Raw genomic sequence first — 26,466 nt, forward strand, 5'->3', positions numbered from 1 at the left:
TAGCCAGATAATGTTCCTTCTCTACACAAGTAGATTAGAGGATCCCCCACGCCACAAGAATAAAACAAAGGGAATTTGGGCAATGGGCACAAGTGAGTGCAAAGGCATTGTTGAGATTAAGTTATAGCTTCCATACTAAATATTGATATAAATCCAGCTTTTTTATCACTTAGCACTCAGAATGCTGGCTACCAGGCCATTATCTCTTTGGGCAGTAAATCAGAAGAGTCATTTTGTAGATAATGACATTCCCTAAGAAAACAGTCCAGCAGTTACACTCTGTGGCCAAGCCTAGAAACAATGAGACCCACACAAATGCATTTTCCTATCAGCTTTTTAGTTTCCCATTCTCACACATAAACCCTAAATAAAATATTAACAGACTAAGCAGAAGGCCTCCAATATAAAGCACACTGCCCAAAGATAACTGGAAAAATACAATCCAAGGATATAAAAGCTATTCAAAGAAAAGGAACATAACAAAAGGCACAACAATAAACAAGAAAATATAATATATTCATGCAACAGGATACTAATAAAGAAAATATTTTGAAACAAAAAAGCTCTTAGAATTAAAAAAGATGGCAAAAAAAAATTAATAGAAGAGTGTGAAGATAAAGTTGAGGATGTCTCCCAGAAAGGAAAGCAAAAAACACCCCGAGATAAAATGTAGGACAGTAAAGGTTTTACAATCATTCCAGGAGGTCCAACATCTAATTGAAGAAATTCTAGAAAAAAAAAGTGCAAATTTATCTTAAAAAATAAAGAAAATTGTATCATCAATGAGATAATTCAGAAAATATCCCAAAACTGAGTGACATAGCTTCTAGATTGAAAAGACTGACCAAATACCCAGTTTAATAAATGAAAACAGGCCAGGTGTGGTGGCTCATGTCTGTAATCCCAGCACTTTGGGAGGCCGAGATGGGTGGATCACGAGGTCAGGAGATCAAGATCATCCTAACTAACATGGTGAAACTCCGTCTCTACTAAAAATACAAAAAAAAAATTAGCCGGGTGTGGTGGCATGCACCTGTAGTCCCAGCTACTTGGGGGGCTGAGGCAGGAGAATTGCTTGAACCCGGGAGGTGGAGGTTGCAGTGAAGTGAGATTGTGCCACTGCACTCCAGCCTGGGTGACAGAGTGAAACCCCGTCTCAAACAAACAAACAAAACCAAAAAAACCCAAAATAAATGAAAACAGACTCTCACAAAGACAGAGAATAATGAATACAGTATTGATTTTAAAAGCTTTGGGCCGGGCGCGGTGGCTCACGCTTGTAATCCTAGCACTTTGGGAGGCCGAGGTGGGTGGATCACGAGGCCAGGAGATCGAGACCACGGTGAAACCCTGTCTCTACTAAAAATACGAAAAAAAAAAATTAGCTGGGCGTGGTGGCGGGCGCCTGCAGTCCCAGCTACTCGGAGAGGCTGAGGCAGGAGAATGGTGTGAACCTGGGAGGCGGAGCTTGCAGTCAGCCGAGATTGTGCCACTGTACTCCAGCCTGGGCGACAGAGCAAGACTCCGTCTCAAAAAAAAAAAAATAAATAAATAAAAAAATAAAAATAATAATTAGAATGACATGGTATCATACTTCTTAACACTAATACTAGAAACTCAAAGACAGTAGGGTAATACCATCAACATTTTGAGGGAAAATTATTCCTACCTAGAATTCTATCTCCAGCCAAAATATCTTTCCAAGTCTAAAAAGTTTTCCCTCCTATCCACATTCTCTAGAAGCTACTGAGGAAGCTCCATTGAAAAAAGGCAATAAACCAAGACAGGGTGTTCTAGAAAATAAGTACCCAGTAACAAAGGCAAAATGCAGACTCTTTGATGAAGGTGGAAGTAAACAGTTGTGCAGAAGGCCTAGTAATCAGCTCCTCCAGATTAGAGCATGGTAGCAGGCTCTGGGAGGGACTTTTTAGGCTGATAAACAGATTAAATACTTAATATCCATAAATGAATGACAGATATGCTAGGGGAGAGTTTGGTCATAACAAGAAAAACTACAGAAAACCAAGCACATGAAAAAACAGCACAATTAGTTTGGAGGAAACAAAAAGGGTGCAGCAACAGAAAAGTGATCCTGTTACGTGGCTTAGTCAATAATAGCTTTTTATTGACTGAGTTCAATCATTCATGATAGTACAAACACTGAATACTCATCTAACCAAAATTACAAGTAACTATGTTGGGAGATAACGACATAGGAAGTATATATTTGATGTGTTGGAGATAAAGGGAGGGGGTATTTGAAAGAGAGCTGAAGGGGCTATCAATTCCAAAATGGTGGCCAAGAAGCAAGCTGGCTTCACTCCTCTCTACAGAAAACTAAAAATAAATATACAGACCTGAGATCATTACCAGCAATATACCAGAATTCAAACGTGAAGATGAGACAGTTCTAGGGCCACAGAGAAGTGAACAAACTTTGAGCAGACAGTAAGAATTGGACTTCCATATCCACAATGCCCCTCCCCCGATTCAACCTAGCACAAAGCATGTGGGAAAATTTCCCCCAAATCACAGTTTCTACCCACCATCTTATATTCCCTGGCAAGAGACTTGTCTCTGCTTTAACCCATGGGAAACATCTCAAGTGGCTGAAGAGAGAAATATTCCTGAGGACATGTAGAGACAAAGAGGAGAGACAGGATTACCATCCCCAGATCTGGAAACTCTGCTCTGTAACTCAGCCAAAGGAGACACCAAATCAGAGTAGCTGTTCAGCAGCACCACTCTGTAGGAGGTTTGCTCCACAGGTCTCTAGTGTGGGAAGGCTGGCTGGGCATGAACCTCTAGCCAGCCTTCCCACACTACCAGGATATCCCCTGGAACCTCCCCCACTCAGGAAGAGCAGCGCTCTGGTCCTTTACCAGAGCCAAGGTGAAGCTGGGCTTAAGGTGCCATCTAGAGCTGAAAAGGAGACAGCAACCTCGTGGTAAAAGACCCTCTAAGCAAATATATTCAATAAAAAACAAAATAAGCCATACAGAGAATATTGGAATAAACAACTAATCTGACAATGCAACGACACACATATACATCCACAAGAAACAACAGCAAACAGGCCAGGCGTGGTGGCTCATACCTGTAATCCAGCACTTCGGGAGGCCGAGACAGGCAGATCACCTGAGGTCAGGAGTTTGAGACCAGCCCGACCAACATGGAGAAAAAATACTAAAAATACAAAATACGTCTCTAGTAAAAATGCAAAATTAGCCGGGTGTGGTGGTGCATGCCTGTAATCCCAGCTACTTGGGAGGCTGAGGCAGGAGAATCGCTTGAACCCAGGAGGCAGAGGTTGCAAAGACTCGAGATTGCGCCATTGCACTCCATCCTGGGCAACAAGAGCGAAACTCTGCCTCAAAAAATAAAAAAGAAAAGAAACAACAGCAAACAGGGAACCATGATGTGTTAGTCCATTTTTCATGGCTATAAAGGAATACCTGACATTGGATAATTTATAAAGAAAAGAAGTTTATTTGGCTCACAGTTCCACAAGTTGCAAAAGCATGGCACCAATATCACTCAGTTTCTGGTGAGGCCTCAGGAAGCCCTTAGTCACAGTGGAAAGCGAAGGTGGAGCAGGTGTGTCACATGGCGGAGAGGGAGCAAGAACAAGAGGAGGAGGTACCAGCCGCCTTTAAACAGCCAGTCAGTAGCTTCCAGTCAGCACTATGCCTTTTAATTAGAGAATTAAGTCTATTTACATTGGCTTCACTGTTGGATTCTATAAAATATTTAACGAAGAACTAATACCAATTCTACTCAAACTCTTCAAACAAAATTAAAGAGGAGAGAATATTTCCAAACTCATTCTACAAGACCAGCATCACCCTGATACCAAAACTAGACAAGGACACAACAAAAATGAAAACTACAGGCCAATATCCCAGAAGAACATAAATGCAAAAACCCTCAACTAAATAATAGCAAACTAAATTCAACAATACATTAAAAAGATTATTCACCATACCAAGTGAGATTCATTCCAGAGATGCAAAGATAGTTCAACATATGCAAATCAATAAGCATGACAATATAGTTTGGATATTTGTCCCCATCCAAATCTCACGTTGAATTGTAATCCCCAGTGTGGGAGACGAAACCTGGTGGGAGGTGTTTGGATAATGGGGGCGGATCCCTCATGAACGGCTTTGGGCCATCCCCTTGGTGATAAGTGAGATCTTGCTCTGAGTTCACAAGAGATCTGGTTGTTTAAAAGTGTGTGGCACCTCCTTTCCCACTCTCTCTCTCTTGCTCTGATTTCATCATGTGATGTGCCGGCTCCCCTTTCACCTTCTGCCACAACTGTAAGCTTCCTGAGGCCTCCCCAAAAAATGAACTGCACCATGCTTCCTGTACAGCCTGCAGAACTGTGAGCCGATTAAATCTCTTTTCTTATAGATTACCCAGTCTCTAATATTTCACTACAGCAGTGCAAGAACAGCCTAATACACATGATAAGCTGGGCACAATGACATGTGCCTGTAATCCCAGCTTCTCAGGAGGCTGAGATGAAAGGATCACTTGAGTCCAGGAGTTTCCAACCACCCTGGACAGCAAAGCAAGACTCTGTCTTAAATAATTATTATCACAAAATAAAATAAACATGACACATCACATTAATAAAACCAAGAACAAAAACCATATAATTATTTTAATAAATGATAAAAACACAGTTGATAGAATTCAACATCCCTTTATGATAAAATTCTCATTAAACTGGGCACAGAAAGAACATACTTCAAGATAACAAATGCCATATATGACAAACCCACAGCTAACATCATTCTGAATGGGGATAAATTGAAGGCCTTTCTTCTAAGATCTGGAACAATACAAGGATGCCCACTTTCACCACTTTTACTCAACACAGTACTAGAAGTCCTGGCCAGAGCAATTAGGCAAGAGAGAGAAATAAAAGGCATCCAAATTGCAAACGAAGAAGTCAAATATTTCTTTTTAAAACACCAAACTTTGAGACAGGGTTTCACCGTGTTGGACAGGCTGGTCTTGAACTTCTGACCTCAGGTTAACCCACCTACCTCAACTTCCCAAAGTGCTGGGATTACAGGCGTGAGCCACCATGCCCAGCCTATTTATTAATTATTTAACAGCCCTAGGTATAATGTTGTTAGCTCTGCTGATTTTAAAAACACATATAGTTTTAAAATAATTTCCTCACTATAAAGCAATCATGCACACTGGAATATTAAATGTTAACAGAATTATTATTTACCATGTATTTCCACATATATAAATGGGAATATTCCAATGGCATTACTTTCTGTAATGATCATGTAATAACAGTTGGAAAATACCCGTATAACAAATTGGAATCTCTTTGTTCAATTGTATGTATCAGAATATCCTTAATTTTTAGTATTTCATCCCAATAAAGAAAAAAATTTGCTCTACTATAACACCAAAAGATTAGATAGTAGGTTTTTTTCCCAAAATAATGTCCTTCTAATGTCTAAGTGCTTAAATATGAAATTTGGGGAAATTCTATTAATATTTTTTTCTGATTAATGCATTTCTTTTTTTTATTTTTCTAGGAAGTCCAATGTAATTTCACTGAAAAAAAATATTCCTTGATCCCAGCAGACATCAAGAAAGATGTTACTATACTTGATCTCAGTTATAATCAAATTACTCTTAATGGTACAGACACAAGAGTTCTACAGACATACTTTTTACTCACAGAGCTCTATTTGATTGAGAACAATGTTACTATCTTACATAATAACAGTTTTGGTAACCTCTCCAGTCTAGAAATTTTAAATATCTGTAGAAACTCCATCTATGTAATTCAACAGGGTGCATTTTTAGGCTTAAACAAACTAAAACAGTTATATCTCTGCCAAAACAAAATAGAACAACTGAATGCTGATATATTTGCGCCTCTAAGAAACCTAAAACCTCTGAATCTGCAAGGCAATTTGATTAGCTATTTGGATGTACCACCACTATTTCATCTGGAATTAATAACTTTATATGGAAACCTATGGAACTGCTCTTGCAGTCTATTTAATTTGCAGAACTGGTTGAACACATCAAATGTGACATTGGGTAAGCCATCATAATTAAGCAAAACCAAAATGTGATTAACTCAATGTTCCACCACAGAAAAATCTCATATCACGTTTTAAAGAAAAGGAAGCAGCCAGGCGCAGTGGCTCACGCCTGTAATCCCATCACTTTGGGAGGCCAAGGCAGGCGGATCACCTGAGGTCAGGAGTTTGAGACCACCCTGGCCAACATGTGAAACCCCATCTCTACTAAAAATACAAAAATTAGCCGGGTATGGTGGCACATGCCTGTAGTACCAGGTACTCGGGAGGCTGAGGTGGGAGAATCGCTTGACCCTCGGAGGCAGACGTTACAGTGAGCTGAGATTGTGCCACTGCACTCCAGCCTGGGCAACAGAGTGAGACTGTCTCAAAAAAAAAAAAAAAAAAAAGGAAAGGAAACAATTTCTGTTTAAGCAAAACAGGAGCAAACACTAAAAAGTAACAGCTGCATAGATGCTCTCCTTCCCCATTACCAGGGGGAAAAATTAAGAAATTTTTTTTTTTTTTTGAGACAGAGTTTTGTTCTTATTACCCAGGCTGGAATGCATTGGCATGACCTCAGCTCACCACAACCTCTGCCTCCCAGGTTCAAGCGATTCTCCTGCTTCAACCTCCTGAGTAGCTGGGATTACAGTCATGAGCCACCACACCTGGCTAATTTTTGTATTTTTAGTAGAGATGGGGTTCCTCCATGTTTGTCAGGCTGGTCTCAAACTCCCGACTTCAGGTGACCCACTCGCCTCGGCCTCCCAAAGTGCTGGGATTACAGGCATGAGCCTCCACACCCGGCCAGAAATGTCAATGTTCTATGCATGTGAGATGGTAATATCATTTCATGTATTGTTAGCAAAGTCAATGTGTAAGACTAATTTTTTAAAAGTGCTTCCTAGACTAAGTGAAAACGAGTGACCTATTTTAACTGCAAACCATACTGTGCCTGAGATCCAGATTGTAACCATGTAACCACAATATTAATAATAAAATCAACACTAATACAGATAAACTAAATAATAAAGATACTGCATTTAAGCCATAGTTATAAAATAATAAACAGAAATGTGCATCATTCTTTCATTGTGTTGCTAGACAAATACAACAGGAATTTCTTATAATGCCTTTAAGAATGACAGATATGTCAAAAATTCTAGATAAAACAATTATAAAATGTTGTTAACTATTATTTTTCTCTATACTAAATCTTATTCTTTCTGATTTACTAGAAAATGAGAACATCACCATGTGTAGCTACTCCAACAGCCTGAAGAGCTACAATATCAAAATAGTACCTCATAAGGCTGAATGCCACTCAAAATTTCCTTCACCAGTAACTGAAGATCTTTATATTCATTTTCAGCCTATCAGCAATTCAACATTTAATAGCTCTTCGAACAACTTAACAAGAAATTCAGGTAATATACTGGTTCTGAATATTAACACTGCTGAATGTATCATACTAAATAAACTGAGGTAGTTATCTTTATTTTAAGTTTCTATTAAAAATGTAAAAGAAAGATTCTTCATCTCAACTAAAGATTTACAAAATATTGGTCTTCCAAACTAGGCTCTGCTAGTTACAAGCCAAATGCCATTGTGCAAATTATTTAACTTCTCTGTGCCTTTGTTTTAACTAGTCTAGTCACAAATCTTAACGAGTATAAATCAATAATGGTCTTAGGTAAAAGGGTAACAAAATTGCAAAGGCAGCTATTTTGAAAAAAGAGAATTCATCCACCACACAAAATCTGTCTAAAGAAAACTACAATGTATGTTTATTTTTAATACCAATATTGAGGAGAATTAGGATATATAATTATGATTATTTTGCCAACTTAACAAATTTTCTTTCTCTCTGCTCTCTCGTATTCCATTAAAGAACATGAACCTCTTGGAAAAAGTTGGGCTTTTCTTGTTGGTGTTGTTGTCACTGTACTGACGACTTCACTTCTCATTTTTATTGCTATCAAATGCCCAATATGGTACAATATTCTGCTTAGTTATAATCATCATTGCCTGGAAGAGCATGAAGCAGAAACCTATGAAGATGGTTTTACTGGAAATCCAAGCTCTCTTTCACAGATACCAGAAACAAACTCTGAAGAAACTACAGTAATATTTGAACAATTACATTCATTTGTGGTAGATGATGATGGATTTATTGAAGACAAATATATAGATATCCATGAATTATGTGAAGAAAATTAATTTCTTTCAAAGTTTGCTTTTTAAAACAAAGTTATCACTTACTCACAGTTTAGATATGGGGATTTTGCTATGTGACATACCAAAATACAGCTAGCAGACATTCACATTAACGACAACATACATGAATATCATAAAATTATGTTCTTTGCATTGTATTGAGCAAGCAGGTCCAAATACAATAACTGACATTCCTTGGTAGCTGACAGTTACATAATCTACAATACTAGCACTACTATTCTTAGCAGTGCTTGGGTGACCATACGGACTAGTAAAAAGGTCTAACTTATTCATGGATTCTCATATTAACACAGATATTTGACATAATATGTATTAAATTATACTAATGTTTCAATCAGTAAAGAAATAAAAGTTAGGATTTATTAATATATGGAAGTCAAAGTGAGGAACAGAGATAGCTTAAATAATACATTAAGATTGATTTTATGCTCACAGAATAAATTCATAGAGTTGGAAAATATTTTTTTGAAATGCTTCCTGAAATAGCACAATAAATTTCCTTAAAATTTCATAGCAATTTAAAGCACAAGCACAATGTTCAGGCATAATCCCTAATAAGTCACTATTGATTCTGGTTATAAAGAAAGGCTGTCACCATAATGCAGGATCACTACAGTTTAATGTCATAGTGGCTTCCGAAGTGGGCCTCACAATTATCTATAAATCTTGTTTTAAAAATACATATTTCTACCTCTGTCTGGGAGATTTTTATTCAAATTGGTCTGTGCTGACACTAAGGAATCTTCATGTGGTCCATGGACAGCTATTTCTATCTATTCAGTAGATAGAGCAATGTTTCCCAAATTGTTTTTCTAGAATACTAATTTCCAGAGAGACATTCACAAGTATTTACAGGAGAAGAGGTACATGGTCAAATTACTATAGGAAAAACTAGTAGTTTAAACTAGGTGAAACAAGATTCTTTCTCTTTTTTTTTTTTTTTTTTTTTTTTGAGACAAAGTCTCACACTGTCGCCCAGGCTGGACTGCAGTGGCGCAATCTCAGATCATTGCAACCTCCGCCTCCTGGGTTCAAGCAATTCTTCTGACTCAGCCTCCCGAGTAGCTGGGAGTACAGGTGCACACCACCATGCCCGGCTAATTTCTGTATTTTTAGTAGAGACAGGGTTTCACCATGTTGGCCAGGCTAGTCTCGAACGCCTGACCTCATGATCCACCCGCCTCAGCCTCCCAAAGTGCTGGGATTACAGGCGTGGACCACCGTGCCTGGCCAAGATTCTTTACAATAGGATTTATGCAAAACTTTACTAAGCTAAACTGCTCTCTGATTATTCAAGAGCAAAGTATTGAAAATTTCTCAAATTTACTTGACAACAAAACTCATTCTTTGAGTTACATCTACTAAGAGCTCGTAGTTCAGTAACATTCCAAAGAATGTACTTTGGAAAACACTGGCCTATAGGCTGTAATAGGAAGGGTCTAAAGAAAATTATTTGCCAAGTCCTTATAATCAATTGGCTACAATCACAATTTAATAATTTATCAATGCAAACAGTACATTAAAAACTGTAGCACAATCTATAATTTTTACCTTCATATGCAGAGAAATTAAGAATTTACATCTTTTACAAATAAGTATATCTCTGAAACACTGAAATATATTGATGGGTGAAATAATATTTCTGGTATTTTCTTCATTATAACACGTGGAATGGAACAGTGGCTAGAGGTATGGATGGAGCAAGGTCAAATATGAGCTGATGGAGCTGGGAGCTAAATAAGGGTATAATATGCTATTTCTGTGTATGTTGAGTATGGTGTAGTATGCTATTTCTGTGTATGTTCAAATTGTTTATGCATATAATAAAGTTTTAAAAATTTGTATGTACTTGGCAATTCCTTAGAAAAGAGACTAAAATAAAATAGATCTATGTCATAATCTATAGAATAGTCATTTTAAAAGTTACATAATTAGTAAATTCAATACAAATGTCTACTGAGAGAAAATAAAAACTAGGATGATATAACCTGTAAAATAGAAGAACTTACTAATTTATAATACGTATTTGCTTGTGTTTACAGACACATGTTTTCAACAAAGGATATAAGTATATTATGGCTAATGTTTCTTTATATATCAATTATACTTTGTTTTAAACCTTAATTATAAGAATGAGATGATTACAGGAACATAAAATATATTTTTCTAAACAATGTATCATTCTGCTAAATTATTTCCTAATTATAAGATGCAAATATTAATATTTCAGAAATGTAGCAAAATGAAATATAATTGCAAATGAGCAAAGACTACACTTAAGCTTTTATATTCAAGGGCCTCTATTGAATATGGGGTATTCAATAAATATCTGACTACACAAAGAAAAATAAATGGGTATAAAATTATAATTACATATATTTTTACAGGGCAACTGATCTTGACTAATACTAACTAGAAAGTACAGGATTAGAAGAGAATCATTAGTTCAAGCAAGACTGTGAAACTGAAAGCCAGGTGTCTTACATATTGTTGTAGTAATATATTGAGGCTGTTTATTATAACCAACTTTTTATAGATGAGTTTTCCATAATAAACCAGACGGTCAGACCACACTAAATGGTTGTATTGAAAGAGAAGAGAATGAAAACAGAAGCTTTTTTTTTTTGAGACGGAGTCTCGCTCTGTCACCCAGGCTGGAGTGCAGTGGCGCAATCTCGGCTCACTGCAAGCTCTGCCTCCTGGGTTCACGCCATTCTCCTGCCTCAGCCTCTCCGAGTAGCTGGGACTACAGGCACCCGCCACCATGCCCGGCTAATTTTTTTGTATTTTTAGTAGAGACGGGGTTTCACCGTGGTCTCGATCTCCTGACCTCGTGATCCGCCTGCCTCGGCCTCCCAAACTGCTGGGATTACAAGCGTGAGCCACCGCGCCCGGCAACAGAAGCTTTTTACACCTGCCTTCTCGAGGTATGGCATTTCTTGGTCACTCTGAATGTGTAGAGCCAAGATAGATCTTTGTGTTACTGAGATGCTGGCCATCTGGTTAACAGAAGAAATAAATCTATTCTACTGCTGTATAGAAAAGTAACCTTCATAACAATAATTTTTGTTATTATTTTTTTTTTGAGACGAAGTCTCGCTCTGTCACCCAGGCTGGAGTGTAGTGGCGCAATCTCAGCTCACTGAACCCTCTGCCTCCTGGGTTCAAGTGATTCGTGTGCCTCAGCCTCCTGAGTAGCTGGGATTACAGGCACCTGCCACCTCACCCAGCTAATTTTTATATTTTTAGTAGAGACAGGGTTTCGCCATGTTGGCCAGGCTGATCTTGAACTCCTGACCTCAGGTGATCCACCCCCTTCAGCCTCCAAAAGTACTGGGATTACAGGCATGAGCCACTGCACCTGGCCAATTTTTGTTCTTAATTTCAATTTCTGCCTGAAACAGACAAGAGAACCAATTTCACTCAGCCTCAATTACAAATTACAGTACAGTTTTTAAATGGTTTGGATGTATCTTCAGGACAAAGTACCATATTTGAAGATTTTCCTTAATCAAAAAAACCAAATAGATATAAAAATCTATGACATTCTTAAACTTCTGTTCTTGAAATTATGTTTTCAGACGAAATATCTGTAAAATATGTAAATATAATATTTAAAACCTGACCTAGGTATTATATAACTTTGAGATAAATGATGAAATAAATGAGAACTTAAATGTTCTAAACTCTTTAAGGCCTTCAGGGGATTATAGCACACACATACATATATATATATATATATATATATATATATATATATATATATATATAAAATTTTTTTTTTTTTTTTTGAGACGGAGTCTCGCTCTGTCGCCAGGCTGGAGTGCAGTGGCACGATGGCACGATCTCAGCTAACTGCAACCTCTGCCTCCCAGGTTCAAGTGATTCTCCTGCTTCAGTCTCCCGAGTAGCTGGGACTACAGGCCTGTGCCACCACGCCCAGCTAATTTTTGTATTTTTAGTAGAGATATGGTTTTACCGTGTTGGCCAGGATGGTCTTGATCTCCTGACCTCATGATCCACCCGCCTTGGCCTCCCAAAGTGCTGGGATTACAGGTGTGAACCACTACACTGGCCTATAGCTTATATATTTCTTATTCTTTGAAGTACCTAAGAGAGTATCTTATATATAGTAAATGATAAATATTTGCTAAATGGATTAAAACCAGGATAACAAAAAAAAAGGAACGTTTTCAAGTAAGAGCTTGGTTACCATGAACAAAATTTTCCTTGTAAAAGGAAAAAGACTGCTAGTATTTTGAGTTTATATCATTTTACAGCAGCATCAAATGATAGATGGTGGCCGGGTATAATGGTTCACGCCTGTAATCCCAACACTTGAGGAGGCCAAGGTAGGAGGACTGCTTGAGACCAGGAATTTGAGACTAGCCTGAGCAACGTAATAAGACCCCGTCTCCACAAGAAACAAAAAATTAGGTGGGCATAGTGGCATGCACCTGTAGTCTCAGCTACTTGGAGGGCTGAGGCAACATCACTTGAACCCAGGAGTTCAAGGCTGCAGTGAGCCATGAGCACGCCACTTCAATTCAGCAAGGGCAACAGAGCAAAACTCTACTTAAAAAAAAAAGACAGGGGAGAAGAGATTCTTGATTTTAATCAACAGAAGAATTACATTTATCTTTCAAATGTTTTATCAGTATATTTCAACATCTATCCATCATCAAATATTTACTGTTTTATGCAGAGGTAACAAGAGAGTGTATTTGGTGTTACTGAATTTTGGTAATTGAATATGGTAATTTGGGTTTATTATTGTCTTTGCTCTCAAAGAGACTATTAACAAACTTCTGGGAGAGAATGTGCTTGTATGTGTATTTACACAACACAGCTCATTGTCTGTGTTTGTGTTGCCTTATAATAAATAATTCAGGAATAAAATTTGTGTTGGTTCTAAATTAATTATTCTTCATCAACTTTTTGACCTTAGAAGCAACACAAGTTTTATTCTTGAATCATTCAAGATTTTATCTGAGTATCCCTAGTTAACTCAACCTGTGCATACCCAGCCTAGAATATGGACCCATCCCAAACAACTGACAAAACACAAATAAGTTAACTACATCACATCTATTATTATCTTTGTAGGCATTACTCCCACTGCCACAATTACTTTATTTCCAGCGTTAGTTGGTATTTAGTCTTTAGACAGGTTATATATAAAGATACACATATAATCTATATATGATGTAGATTGCTAATATAACTATTAAATATCAATGCTAATGAAATAATGTAAATAGCTTCCTAATGAATAATGTGTCTTTCACTGGATTGGGGATGAAACACCAAAATTCAAATTAGTTAAAAGCCCAGGTTAAAACTAAAAATAGTAGATATAAAGATGTTCTTATCCATCCTAAGTTTTCAGCTCCTAGAAGCATAAATCCTATTTATATAAGCTATGTAGTAATAGTCTTTATACAGAATTTAGCTATTTAATGGTAAATGAAGATAAAAGAAGTATAAGCAACAAAACTTGTGTTGTAAATATTTTTAAATGAAAAAGGCAACGGGGAAATTGTTAAGAAATTTACAAGGAAATAACTGGATCACAACTTAAACTACCTAATAAAGCTTATTTATGAATCTGATTTTTAAATTAGCTATACTTACGCTTGTCTTTCAGTAAATATGACATCTATACTTTGTGTTTCTCGATCATTTTGAGCTTTAAGCTGAATAAAGTTAACACATAAGTTAGTAAGAAATAAATATTAAACCAAATTTTTTCTTTGTAGGTTATTTTGGCTACAAACTAAATGAGAAATTATTATAATTATCCTAGTGCCACATACAAAGTTTAAGAAAAATAAAGTAATTGTCTCATTTAACAAACAACATCAGATTTTTAAAAAGTCTTTTTAAGAACCATTGTAATCTTATACCAAAAATATGCATTGTTCTTCAGTGATCTGTCAAATAATTCAATGTAAATTCAATTTATGTAAACAGCAAAGAATGTATTGAGTGTTCAATAAATATCTGATTAGTAATATGTTAAATTTAGAACCACCACAAGTTTTATTCCTGAACCATTCAGGGTATTATCTAAGTACACCTAATTAACTCTACCTGTGCACACCCAGCCTAGAAAATGGACCCCCCATCCCAAACAACTGACAAAACACATAAGGTTTTTACTTTTTATATCTGGCATTGAAATAAGATAATTAGTGAATTCTCTTGTGTTCTAAAGCTAAAAGTAACTAAATTATCATGGTTTTAAAACCCCAAATTTAGAAGAGTCATTTTATAAATCCTCTGTCTTCATAGAATAGTCTTTACTCATGTAAATAAATTATAAACTATATAAATTATAAATTGTATGTTATTTTCATCCAAATGCTTATAATCAAAATAAGCTAGCTATTAACATATTTTATTGTTTTCTACCAAATAATTAATCTAAGAACATTGAATACAAATTTGTTTTTGTTTTATTTTAGAATCAGAGGTACATGTGCAGGTTTGTTACCTGGATATATTGTATAATGGTAAGGTTTGGGCTTCTAGGGAACCCATCACCCAAATAATGAACACTGTACCCGCTAGGTAATTTTTCCACCCTTATTGCACTCCTATACCATCCCCCTTTTTGGAGTCCCCAGTGTTATGTCCATGTTAAACACAAATTCTCATTTACCAATCAAAAATTAGTATTTTATGTCTGGAGTCATATCTATTCATTTTTCTCCACTGGTGACAAAAACTATGTAAAGTTATCATTTGTCACATTGAGTATTTATCAATATTTGTGCTTAAACTAAGCCAGAAATATTGTAAACTAATATATATAAGGAAATGTAGAGGGCACTCCCTAACTAATGTTGCACATGACACCAGTTCAAACACAGTAGACAGTCACTAAACATCCACTTAGGAAAGCCAACCAACAGGAAGAAAATTTAAAAGAGCAACTAAGGGAGCTCAAGGAATACATAATAGTGGTATTTACAATCAGAGTAATATTCATCTCTATAGCACTTAAGGTTTTATCAAACTATTTCTAGATATAAATGCTTTGTTTTGTAGGATATGACTTACATAGATCAATTTGCTTATATTTATAAATTTTCTTACCATATTGTAATCCTTCATTACTTCTTCCATTTCAGTGTTGGTATTAAGTTTATCTACCACCTAAAAACAAAAATACAAACAAACAAACAAACACCATTTTGTTAGTCTTTACACATGTTCTCTATAATTAATAATATAGGTATTCAGTCTTACAAATAACAAGTAGTAACTTAAGTATTAATACTTTTGAATATTTTCTGTTTTAAGATAAAAACAAATATTGAGCTACCTAAGTAAGCATATATTATGCACCTGGCCAATAAACAAATTACATTTTTAACATGGATAAATGAGCAGTAATAAACTACTCTTCCTGCATATTATACCTTGTGGACCTTTGCCTGCTCTGAAAAGATGGCTGAGCTTATAAATAAGGGTCTGGAACACACAAGAATTTTGGAAAGATCTATCACGCTCTCTTCCCCTGCCAACATCCCCAAGGAGAGAGGAGTGTTGGTAGATTTACAAATTTACACTAGTAAGCTGGGCTTGGTGGCTCAGGTCTGTAATCCCAGCACTTTGGGAGGCTGACGCGGGTGGATCACCTGAGGTCAGGAGTTCAAGAACAGCCTGACCAACATGGAGAAACCCCGTCTCTACTAAAAATACAAAATTAGCCGGGCGTGGCGGCACATGCCTATAATCCCAGCTACTAGAGAGGCTGAGGCAGGAGAATTGCTTGAACCCGGGAGGCGGAGGTTGTGGTGAGCCGAGATTGGGCCACTGCACTCCAGCCTGGGCAACAAAAGCGAATTCCGTCTCAAAAAAAACCAAAAAACAAAAAACAACTTTACACTAGTAAAAACGTAAAAAGATGTTCTTTATCTTCTATAATTAAAAAAAAATCAACAGGGCTTGCACAGATGGAACAGTAAGTAGTAAGCCTACTTCAAAAAGTTAGGCAAGGATATCAGTTGTCAACATAGGATAGTTACCTAGTGTCGAACACTATTACATGTGTATTAACTCAATTTTTACAATTACTCTATGAAGTAGATATTATTGTACACATTTTGCAGAAAAAGAAATTTAGCAAGCGATAGAGCCAGAATGTGAACAGAAGGTCTACTAAAAGCAAACTATTTGGGTATAAGGTATATCACATTTTTCATTTATGATATAAATAATAAGTGCTAATAAGACCTAACATTTATTGAGTGCTAACTATATGTCAGATACCCAGCTAACTGCTCTGTATCAGATATTAGCTCATTAAATCTATAAATAGCATATTTTACATAGTAGTATTTTTACATGAATATGCCTAATTTGTTCCAGCATAACTAAAACTCTCTTTCATCTAATGTCATTTCATACCTTTAAAAACTACTTTTCTCGGCCGGGCGCGGTGGCTCATGCCTGTAATCCCCTCACTTTGGGAGGCTGAGGCAGGCGGATCACGAGGTCAGGAGTTCGAGACCAGCCTGGCCAACATGGTGAAACCCCTTCTCTACTAAAAATACAAAAATTAGCCAGGCATCTGTAATCCCAGCTACTCAGGAGCGCACCTGTAATCCCAGCTGGTGGCGCGCGCCTGTAATCCCAGCTACTCAGGAGGCTGAAGCAGGATAATCACTTGAACGCAGGAGGCAGAGGTTACAGTGAACCAAGATCAAGCCACTGCACTCTGGCCTGGATGACAGAGTGAGATTCCATCTCAAGAAAAACAAAAAAACAAAAAAAACCACCTATTTTTCTCATATTTAAAACAGAACATCATTTAATAAAGAAAATCCCAGTGAATAATGGGCTCTAGAAAATGTTTCTGATGAATTGTGTAGTCCAGCAAATTTAAGAATTATAAGAGGGCTGGGTGCAATGGCTCACGCTTATAATCCCAGCACTTTGGGAAGCTGAAGCAGGAGGATCACTTGAGCCCAGGAGTTCAAGACCATCGTGGGCAACACAGCAAGACCCTGTCTCTCCAAAAAATTTAAAAATTAGCCAGGCATGGTGGCATGCACCTGTAGTCCCAGCTACCTGGGAGGCTGATGCAGGAAGATCACTTGTGCCCAGGAGTTCGAGGTTGCAGTGAACTACAATCATGCTACTGCACTTCAGCCAGGGCAACAGAGCAAGACCCTATCTCTAAAAAAATTAAAAAATAAAAATAATCCAGGCACAATGACTCAAGCCTGTAATCCCAGCACTTTGGGAGACCAAGGTGGGCAGATCACTTGAGCCCATGAGTTTGAGACCAGTATGGGCAACATGGCCAAACCTCATCTCAACAAAAAAATACAAAAAATTAGCCTGGTGTGATGGCATGTGCCTGTAGTCCCACCTGCTTGGGAGGCTGAGGTGGGAGGATCAATTGAGCTCAGAAAGTCTAGGCTGCAGCGAGCCATGACTGAGCCACTGCATTCCAGCTCTGGCGACAGAGCAAGACTGTCTTGAAAAACAAACAAATAAACAAACAAAAAACAAACAAAACCCACCACCACCACCAATAACAACAACAAAAACAAAAATAAAAAGTTATACTACAATCAGCAAAATTTTTGATAAGCACAAGGTAACACTATCAAGTAGGTATATCATAACTTATCCTAACCATTATGATAGAATGTTTATTTCTTGTAACACTATTTCTTAATAAGGGTAGTGAGATAAAAATTTGTCTTTTCCATTAAATCCAGACATCACTGCTGCTAAAGCAACTAAAGAGTTAGAAAAAAGAAAATTCTGACACTAGAAATTTTCATGGGGCCAATATCACCCAAGGACTGAGCAGTTATCAATACTGCCAGGGGGATTGTTTCTTCTCAAAGTCCACAGGTAGAAGCATCTTTGGTAGAGCTGTATCATGTTATATACTCTATTTTGACAATGTACACAATATTTCAAGTAAAACATAGAGATGGTGGCAATCTGTATGTTAAATAATTAAATCTTAAAATTTTCAAGATGACAACACTCAACAAAAAATGTGTTTTTAAAGCAATGATCACTGATAGGACCAGTAAGTTTTAGCTACTTTTAAAATTATTTAGATTATTTTTTTAATATATTTTAGGGAGAAAAGCATGTGTGCATTTGTGTATGTGTCAGTAAACGTATTTTACAAAAAACAGTGGAAGAATATATATTAATCTGTTAAGCCAAGTTATTTCTGGGGAGGGAAATGAAGCAGAAAGTAAAGGGATACTTTGTTGTATTTTTTATGGTTTCATCTTTCAAATAAGTATGTATTCATGTATTATTTGATATTTTAAATAATAAATAATTTTTTCATCAAATGTTTTATTGTTTTTGAAATTTTTATTTTAGGTTCAGGGGTACATGTGCAGGTTTGTTTTACAGATAAACTGTCATGGGGGTTTGTTGTGCAGATTATTTCATAACCTAGGTAACTAAGCTAATACCCATTAGTTATTTTTTCTGATCCTTTCCCTCCTTCCAGCCTCCAACCTCAAGTAGATCCCAGTATCTGTTGTTCCCATCTATGTGTTATCATTTAGCTCCCACTGGTAAGAGAGAACATGCAGTATTTGGTTTTCTTTTCCTGCGTTAGTTTGCTAAGGATAATGACCTCCAGCTCCAACCATGTTCCTGCAAGGGACATGATCTTTTTCTTTTTTATGACTGTATAGTATTTCATGGTATATGTACCACATTTTCTTTACCCAATCTGCCACTGATGGGCATTTAGGTTGATTCCATGTCTTTGCTACTGTAAACAGTGCTCCAATGAACACACATGTGCATGTGTCTTTATGGTAAAATGATTTATATTCCTTTGGGTATACATCCAGTAATGGGATTGATGGGCTGAATGGTAGTTCTATTTTCAGCTTTTTGAGGAATTGCCACACTGCTTTCACAGTGGTTGAACTAATTTACACTCTCACCAACAGTGTATAAGCATTCCCTTTTCTCTGCAACTTCACCAGCAACTGTTATTTTTGACTTCTTAGTAACAGCCATTCTAACTGGTATGAGATGGTATCTCATTATTCTTTTGATTTGCATTTCCCTAATGATCAGTGATGATGAGCTTCTTTTCATATGCTTGTTGGCTGCATGTCTGTCTTCTTTTGAAAAGTATCTGTGCATGTCCTTTGCCTACTAATGTATTTTTAAAGTAGTAGTAAAAACTAATGAAAATATTAACAGTAAATTCTCTTAGAAAAGATAAAATACCATGTTGTAGTCTGCTAGTTGTCCTTGAAGCTCTTTTATTTCAACAGCTAAAGTCTCAGCCCTGCAAGCATAAAATAAATACATTCATAAATATGTACATAAAAATATACATAAGAAAATGAACATTATAAACAATATGGATAGCTACAAATTTAGTATTATATGTACAAAATACTGAATACTTATTACTCACCTCTTTTCATATGACAAATATACTGAATTCTCTTGATTGTACATTTCTATTTCCTTCTGAAGTTTATTAACTTCAGGTGTAAGTTCACTTATTTTACTTCTATTAGAGAAGAAATAAGAATGTCAGCAATACTTTTAATCAGAAAACTCTAGTAACACAAAATTTTAACTTTCCATTAATATGTAATAATAATATAAATAGTTTTGTGAAATTCACTAAAAGAATGCAAAAAGTTTAGGTGGCTTATTTCATTAAGAATGAGGTATATTCCGGCTGGGTGCGGTGGCTCAAGCCTGTAATCCCAACACTTTGGGAGGCCAAGGCAGGCGGATCACATGAGGTCAGGGGTTCAAGACAAGCCTGGCCAACATGGTGAAACCCCATCTCTACTCAAAATACAAAAATTAGCTGGGCATGGTGGCACATGCCTGTAGTCCCAGCTACTAGGGAGGCTAAGGCAGGAGAATAGCTTAAACCTGGGAAGTGGAGACTGCAGTGAGCCGAGATCGTGCCACCACACTCCAGCCTGGGAGACAGAGCGAGACTCCATCTCAGAAAAAAAAAAAAAGAATGAGGTATATCCCATCCTATTCTACTCAACTGATGAGAAACTGACATAGATTCATTAAGAAAGATGAAATAGAACCAGAATGAAAGCCTGGTCAAACTAGTACAAGCCACAGGCAGATGTAGGTGCTTAACTGTCATTATCACAGCTGCTACTACCCTCTAGAGCACAGTTTCTCAACAGTAGCACTAATGGCATTTTGGGTCAGTGATTAGTACTTCGTGTTGAGCACTATCTTGTACACTGCAGGATGTTTACCAGCATCCTGGATCTGAGTATCAGTAGCACTTCCTCCAACCTCATTTGTGACAACCGGAAACATGTACAGAAATTGCCAAATGTTCCCTGGGGGCAAAATCACCACCAGTTGAGAACCACTGCTCTAGAGCCAGACAATTACACAAATAGCTAGAACTATTCTTTCATGTGGAAGCACAAATCCTGGGGGAGAAAGGCAATGCAATCATTAGGAATAACTATATTTCCTTTCCTTCTTTTGATTAAAAAGTGGCTGAATGTCAGAGATACTAAACAACTGATGGCCTTACTATCTTTCTTACTACTCTTAGCTTTGAGAACAGATGGAGGGAAACCATACTTTTCTTTATTGCCTTCTAGGAGTTTGAGACTCAACAGGATCCAGGTAATTGAGAAATAAAAGAAAACAGGGCTTTCAGGGCATGATGGGAGGGTGGATTAAACAAAAGAGAAATAAAAGAGAAAGAAGATACAAATAATGTGCCAAAAAGAAAATAAGGTAAAATGGGAAGACGGAGATAGGACAGTAGAACAAGTAAGTGGAAGAATAGTAAGAATAAGAAAAAGTCATTGATTTAGAGATGCATCCCCAAAGACATATAACAGAAGTTTATGAGGCGTGCGGTGGCTCACGCCTGTAATCCTGGCACTTCGAAAGGCATAGGCAGGTGCATTACCTGAGGTCAGGAGTTCAAGACTAGCCTGGCCAAAATGGTGAAATCCCCATATGTACTAAAAATACAAAAATTTGGCCAGGCGCAGTGGCTCACACCTATAATCCCAGCACTCTAGGAGGCCAAGGTGGGCAGATCACCTGAGGTTGGGAGTTCGAGACCAGCCTGACCAACATAGAGAAACCCTGTCTGAACTAAAAATACAAAATTAGCTGGGCATGGTGGCACACACCTGTAATCCCAGCTACTCGGGAGGCTGAGGCAGGAGAATCACTTGAACCCGGGAGGTGGAGGTTGCGGTGCCAGAGATCAGGCCATTGCACTCCAGCCTGGGCAACAGGAGCAAAACTCTGTCTCAAAAAAAAAAAATACAAAAATTAGCCAAATGTGGTGGCAGGCAGCTGTAATCTCAGCTACTCGCAGATTACAGGCACGAGGCTGAGGCAAAAGAATCACTTGAATCCAGGGGGCAGAAGTTGCAGTGACATGAGATCCCATCATTGCACTCCAAAAAAAAAAAAAAGCTTATGAATTAATTAAAATTAGGCCACATTGGTAGCAACTGACCAAATACATATTTATGTAAAATTTACTGATTAATATAACATAAATAAGTATACATATTTTCCCTTTCTTATTAGATGTAGCTGGTAATATTTTAATGATATGAGTAACACATTTCAGATTAATTACTGAAAAAAAACATAAAAGATTATTCTAGGCCAGGTGCGGTGGCTCATGCCTATAATTTCAGCACTTTGGAAGGCCGAGGCAGGTGCATCACCTGAGGTCAGGAGTTTAAGACCAGCCTGGCCAATATGGTGAAAGCCCATCTCTACTAAAAAATACAAAAATTAGCCAGGCATGGTGGCGCATACCTGTAGTCCCAGCTACTCAGGAGGCTGAGGCAGGAGAATAGCTTAAACCCGGAAGGCAGGGGTTGCAGTGAGCTGAGATCACGCCACTGCACACCAGCCTGGGCGACAGAGTGAGACTCTGTCTCAAAAAAACAAAAAAATTATTCTTTTCATTAGATGAAAAAAGTGAACTTTTAAAATGCTACAAGGGGTTGGGCGCGGTGGCTCATGCCTGTAATCCCAGCACTTTGGAAGGCCGAGATGGGCGGATCATTTGAGGTCAGGAGTTCGAGACAAGCCTGGCTGACATGGTGAAATGCCACCTCTACTAAAAACACACACAAAAAATTAGGTGGGCGTGGTGGCACACGCCTGTAATCCCAGCTACTTGGGAAGCTGAGGCAGGAGAATTGCTTAAACCTGGGAGACAGAGGTTGCAGTCAACGGAAATCATGCTACTGCACTCCAGCCTGAGCTACAGAACAAGACTCTGTCTCAAAAAAAAAAAAAAAAAAAATGCTATGAGGCCAGGTGTGGTGGTAGCTTATGCCTATAATCCCAGCACTTTGGGAAGCTGAGGCAGGAGGATCACTTGAACCCAGGAGTTCAAGGTTGCAGTGAGCTGTGATCATGCCACTGCACTCCAGCCTGGGCAACAGAGTGAGACTCTCTCTCTAAAATATAAATAAAATAAAATAAGTATGCTATGGTTTGGATGTTTGTGTCCCTCTGAAATTCATATCAAAACTTAATCTCTAATGCAATAGTATTAAGAGGTAGGGACTTTAGGAAGTAATCAGGACATGATGACTCTGCTCTTGTGGATGGGATTAGTGCCTTATAAAAGGGGGGAAGGAAACTAGCTAGGCACCTTTTGCCCTTCCACTCTTCTGCCATGAGGACACCTTGATGGCACCATCTGTGAGAAACAGGTGTCCACCAGACACTGAAGCTGCTGGCACCTTGATCTTGGACTTCTGCGTCTCCGGAACAGTAAGAAATAAATTCCTATAAGTTACCCAATCTCAGGTATTTTATTATAGCAGCACAAACAAACTGAGAGAAAATATAGCTCATGTACATGCAAATTCATAAAATTATAAATCTCAGGCTAATTATACTATCACATTTATTTTACAGCATAGCCAAATTAACCAGAAATTGTTAGAATACAAAACAATTTTTAGAAATCAATGGACACCTAATTATCCTAATAAGTGCCATAGCTAAAACTTCATATTAAAGTTATATACTCTATTTTGACAGAAGGTACACAATATTTCAAGTAAAACATACGGATGAAAACACACGTTCGACATACCTAAGAAGCCCAAGATAGTAAGATTTGTCTAAAATTTGCCTCTGGGGACCTAAAAAAAAAAAATGTTTTAAGTGTTAGTGTTCAGTTTGAAATGCCACCAGAATAGCAAATCCAAAGCACAGTCAGAATTACACTCCACAATTCTCGACAGTCTTCATGAATGCCCCAATGAATCAAGAAGAATCACTGAAACTGAAAGGAGAACTAATATCTTAGAATCATGACATAAGGGAAGCTTCAATTAAAACTACAAAGATGGGACTAGAGGTGGGGCTGTTAAGACAGTAGACTCTACAGAACAGGACGATGGAATGAAAATTTAGTCTAAGGGAATCTGGAACAGAGCTGTCCAAAGTAACTTTCTGCAGTGACAGAAATATTCTAAATTAACACTGTCCAATAAAGTGGACAGAGGGACTACAGAGCACTTAAAATTTGGCTGGTGCTACTGGGGAACTAATTTAAATTTCTGACTACTGGCTGTCATACTGGACACTGCAGACATTCCTCAGTGTGAGAAAGTGACTATGATTTTTTATCATTTATCTCAGAGACTTTTTAAGAAATGGTCTTACATTTCAGTAGAACTAAGAAAGTATTCCTGGCCCGGCACAGTGGCTCACACCTGTAATCCCAGCACTTTGGGAGGCTGAGGTGGGAGGATCACTTGAGGTCAGAAGTTCAAGACCAGCCTGGCCAATATGGTGAAACCCCATCTCTACTAAAAATACAAAAAAATTAGCTGGGCATTGTGGCGTGTGCCTGTAATCCCAGCTACTCAGGAGGCTGAGGCAGGAGAATTGCTTGAACCTGGGAGGTGGAGGTTGCAGTGAGCCAAGATCACACCACTGCACTCCAGACTGGATGACAGAGAAAGACCCCATTTCAAAAAAAAAAAAGTGTTCCTAGGTTAAATGTCTCAAACCTTGTAAGAGATGAAGTGCCCTGCAAAGTATGAGTGTATTAACTATAAGGTCTATGCTGAGAAGTAGAGCTAATACCTTATTATACTGGGAAATGGGGCACTAGAGAAGGTAAGAATGAAAGTCACAGTAGACAGCTGTGTGTGGTGGTAATGTTCCGAATTCTCTCTTAAAAGGCTTTAAGGTATACTTGTAGAGACTAACAATCTTAAATTATATTGGTTCTGTTTTGAAGGATAAATTAATACAGAAATAAACATTTGATAAATTTACTATAGAATTTTAATGTCTTTACCTTTGATGTTTTAAAATAATATTAAACATATAAATATTTCTGTGCATCTACTTTCAAAAGGCTAGTTAAATGACTATGTGATTTTGAAATATTTTTTCATGGTACTGATAATCATTAAGCAAACATTTCTAAATAATCAATTCATTTTTAATATTTAGTGATTTAGATGTTATTAGAATGTAGATGAAAAAATTTAAGTCTCTTGAAAGGGATGATATACTATATTATAGAAAGTAGCATATATGTGGCTGGGCGCGGTGGCTCACGCCTGTAATCCCAGCACTTTGGGAGGCCGAGGCGGGCGGATTACGAGGTCAGGAGATCAAGACCATCCTGGCTAACACAGTGAAACCCCGTCTCTACTAAAAATACAAAAAATTAGCCGGGTGAGGTGGCGGGCGCCTGTAGTCCCAGCTACTCGGGAGGCTGAGGCAGGAGAATGGCGTGAACCCTGGGGGGGCGGAGCCTGCAGTGAGCCGAGATCATACCACTGCACTCCAGCCTGGGCGACAGCGAGACTGTCTCAAAAAAAAAAAAAAAAGAAAGTATCATATATGATATAATTAATTTTGTACTAGCAGTATATCTTCATTCCTGATAGATCATCTGTCAAAAATACAGAAAACAAAAATCTCTGAAACAGCTCACCACAGGCTACTGACCACTGCCTATGATAAAAAGAAAAAAAAAAAAGGAGTTTACCATACTTTGGTTTATATATACCACAGATCTAAATTTTAAACTCTAATATATAATGTATTCTTATGCTTCTCTAAATACATATGCAGAAGCATAATGAGAGATTTAATATAAATCTATGTGTTAGCCTCATTTCCTTACATAAGTATTAGAACAGATGCTAATTATCAGAAAAAAAGTAACATTTCTTGACTCACTTCTCATAAATACACAAGTATTTTAAGTGTTATTTTAATATAGAAACCATCCAAACTATTTCAGAGTATTTCGATATAGTACCAAAAATCTAATTTTCAATCTTGAACTTTTCTCCAAGATTATTTCAAAGTTCTTCAAGTTGTACTACAGCTCCATGTCAGAAAAATGAAGACTGAAATAGCTCACATCTGTATATAGCTTTCTAATTCAAACTGTATTTTCATATTCACTCTGTTGTTTAACCATCACAGTAATTTTGTGAATCAAAGAATAACGATATGCCATAATTCTGATTACATGCCAGAATTACATGTAATAATTCTTACATGCTATAATCCTGATTTAATAAAATGGTACTGTAATACTTATTGTTCAAAATATACTCAACTTTTACTTTTTTTAATTGTTCACAATTATTTATTTCTTACAAAACACAGGCCCAAGTGTGATACTTATCTTAAAATAGGTACCTTTCCTCCCAGTTTTCATTCCAGTCAAACCTTGTTGTGTTACAGGGCGATCGGCAACTTTGATTTGAGAAGACAGAACTCCACCAGTCCCTATGGGACAACCACGAGAACCTGGTCTTGCTGTCCCAGGTGGCATCTAAATGACAAACAAGATTTCATTTTTAGTAAACCAGAAAAAACACTGTACATCTACTATTGTAAAACTGCAAAGACAATTTTTTAAAAAAACAAAATTCTACTTGATTTGTAAAAATTTCCTTATTTTTTAAATGTCTGAATTATTAAATACTGTTGTTCAATTTATTAACATAGTTCTTTAACATTTAATGTTCTATGACTATTTAAAAATACATTTCAGGAAAATTTTAAATTGTATACGTAGACATTATTTATAATACCTCAAAACTGGAAAGGAGTTAAATGTCCACAGTAGAAAATGGTTAAATAAGCTGCAGTATAT

The 26,466-nt window shown here is 37.2% G+C and overlaps 2 protein-coding genes across 4 annotated transcripts in view; one reads left to right on the top strand and one right to left on the bottom strand.

Moving 5' to 3' along the window:
• IFT74 (intraflagellar transport 74) overlaps nucleotides 1–26,466 on the bottom strand; it is a 103,573-nt gene that overhangs the window by 61,063 nt on the left and 16,044 nt on the right. For 2 of the 3 annotated variants that reach the window (XM_055294037.2, XM_055294038.2), the window contains exons 3-8: nucleotides 26,007–26,142; nucleotides 23,422–23,470; nucleotides 19,744–19,842; nucleotides 19,551–19,611; nucleotides 15,408–15,467; nucleotides 13,941–14,002 (exon numbers count right to left, since the gene is read on the bottom strand). In XM_055294037.2, the coding sequence (XP_055150012.1) occupies nucleotides 13,941–14,002; nucleotides 15,408–15,467; nucleotides 19,551–19,611; nucleotides 19,744–19,842; nucleotides 23,422–23,470; nucleotides 26,007–26,142 (467 nt within the window). The remainder of the gene's footprint in view (nucleotides 1–13,940; nucleotides 14,003–15,407; nucleotides 15,468–19,550; nucleotides 19,612–19,743; nucleotides 19,843–23,421; nucleotides 23,471–26,006; nucleotides 26,143–26,466) is intronic. The other variant, XM_063609824.1, reaches the window with a different exon arrangement.
• LOC129490499 (leucine-rich repeat-containing protein 19-like) lies at nucleotides 3,607–8,288 on the top strand. Its single transcript, XM_055294416.1, has 4 exons — nucleotides 3,607–3,663; nucleotides 5,571–6,084; nucleotides 7,307–7,495; nucleotides 7,960–8,288. The coding sequence occupies exons 1-4, from the start codon at nucleotides 3,607–3,609 to the stop codon at nucleotides 8,286–8,288; spliced, it is 1,089 nt and encodes a 362-aa protein (XP_055150391.1).

Source organism: Symphalangus syndactylus, chromosome 9 (genome assembly GCF_028878055.3).
Source record: "Symphalangus syndactylus isolate Jambi chromosome 9, NHGRI_mSymSyn1-v2.1_pri, whole genome shotgun sequence".
NCBI classification, from domain to species: domain Eukaryota; kingdom Metazoa; phylum Chordata; class Mammalia; order Primates; family Hylobatidae; genus Symphalangus; species Symphalangus syndactylus.

Excerpts from the sequence above, each read along its gene's own strand:
- LOC129490499 (XM_055294416.1), top strand. The coding sequence starts at position 3,607 with ATGGCGGAGAGGGAGCAAGAACAAGAGGAGGAGGTACCAGCCGCCTTT. Across the intron at positions 3,664-5,570 it reads CAGCCGCCTTTAAACAGCCA|GAAGTCCAATGTAATTTCAC; the intron begins GTCAGTAGCTTC and ends TTATTTTTCTAG. Across the intron at positions 7,496-7,959 it reads CAACTTAACAAGAAATTCAG|AACATGAACCTCTTGGAAAA; the intron begins GTAATATACTGG and ends ATTCCATTAAAG.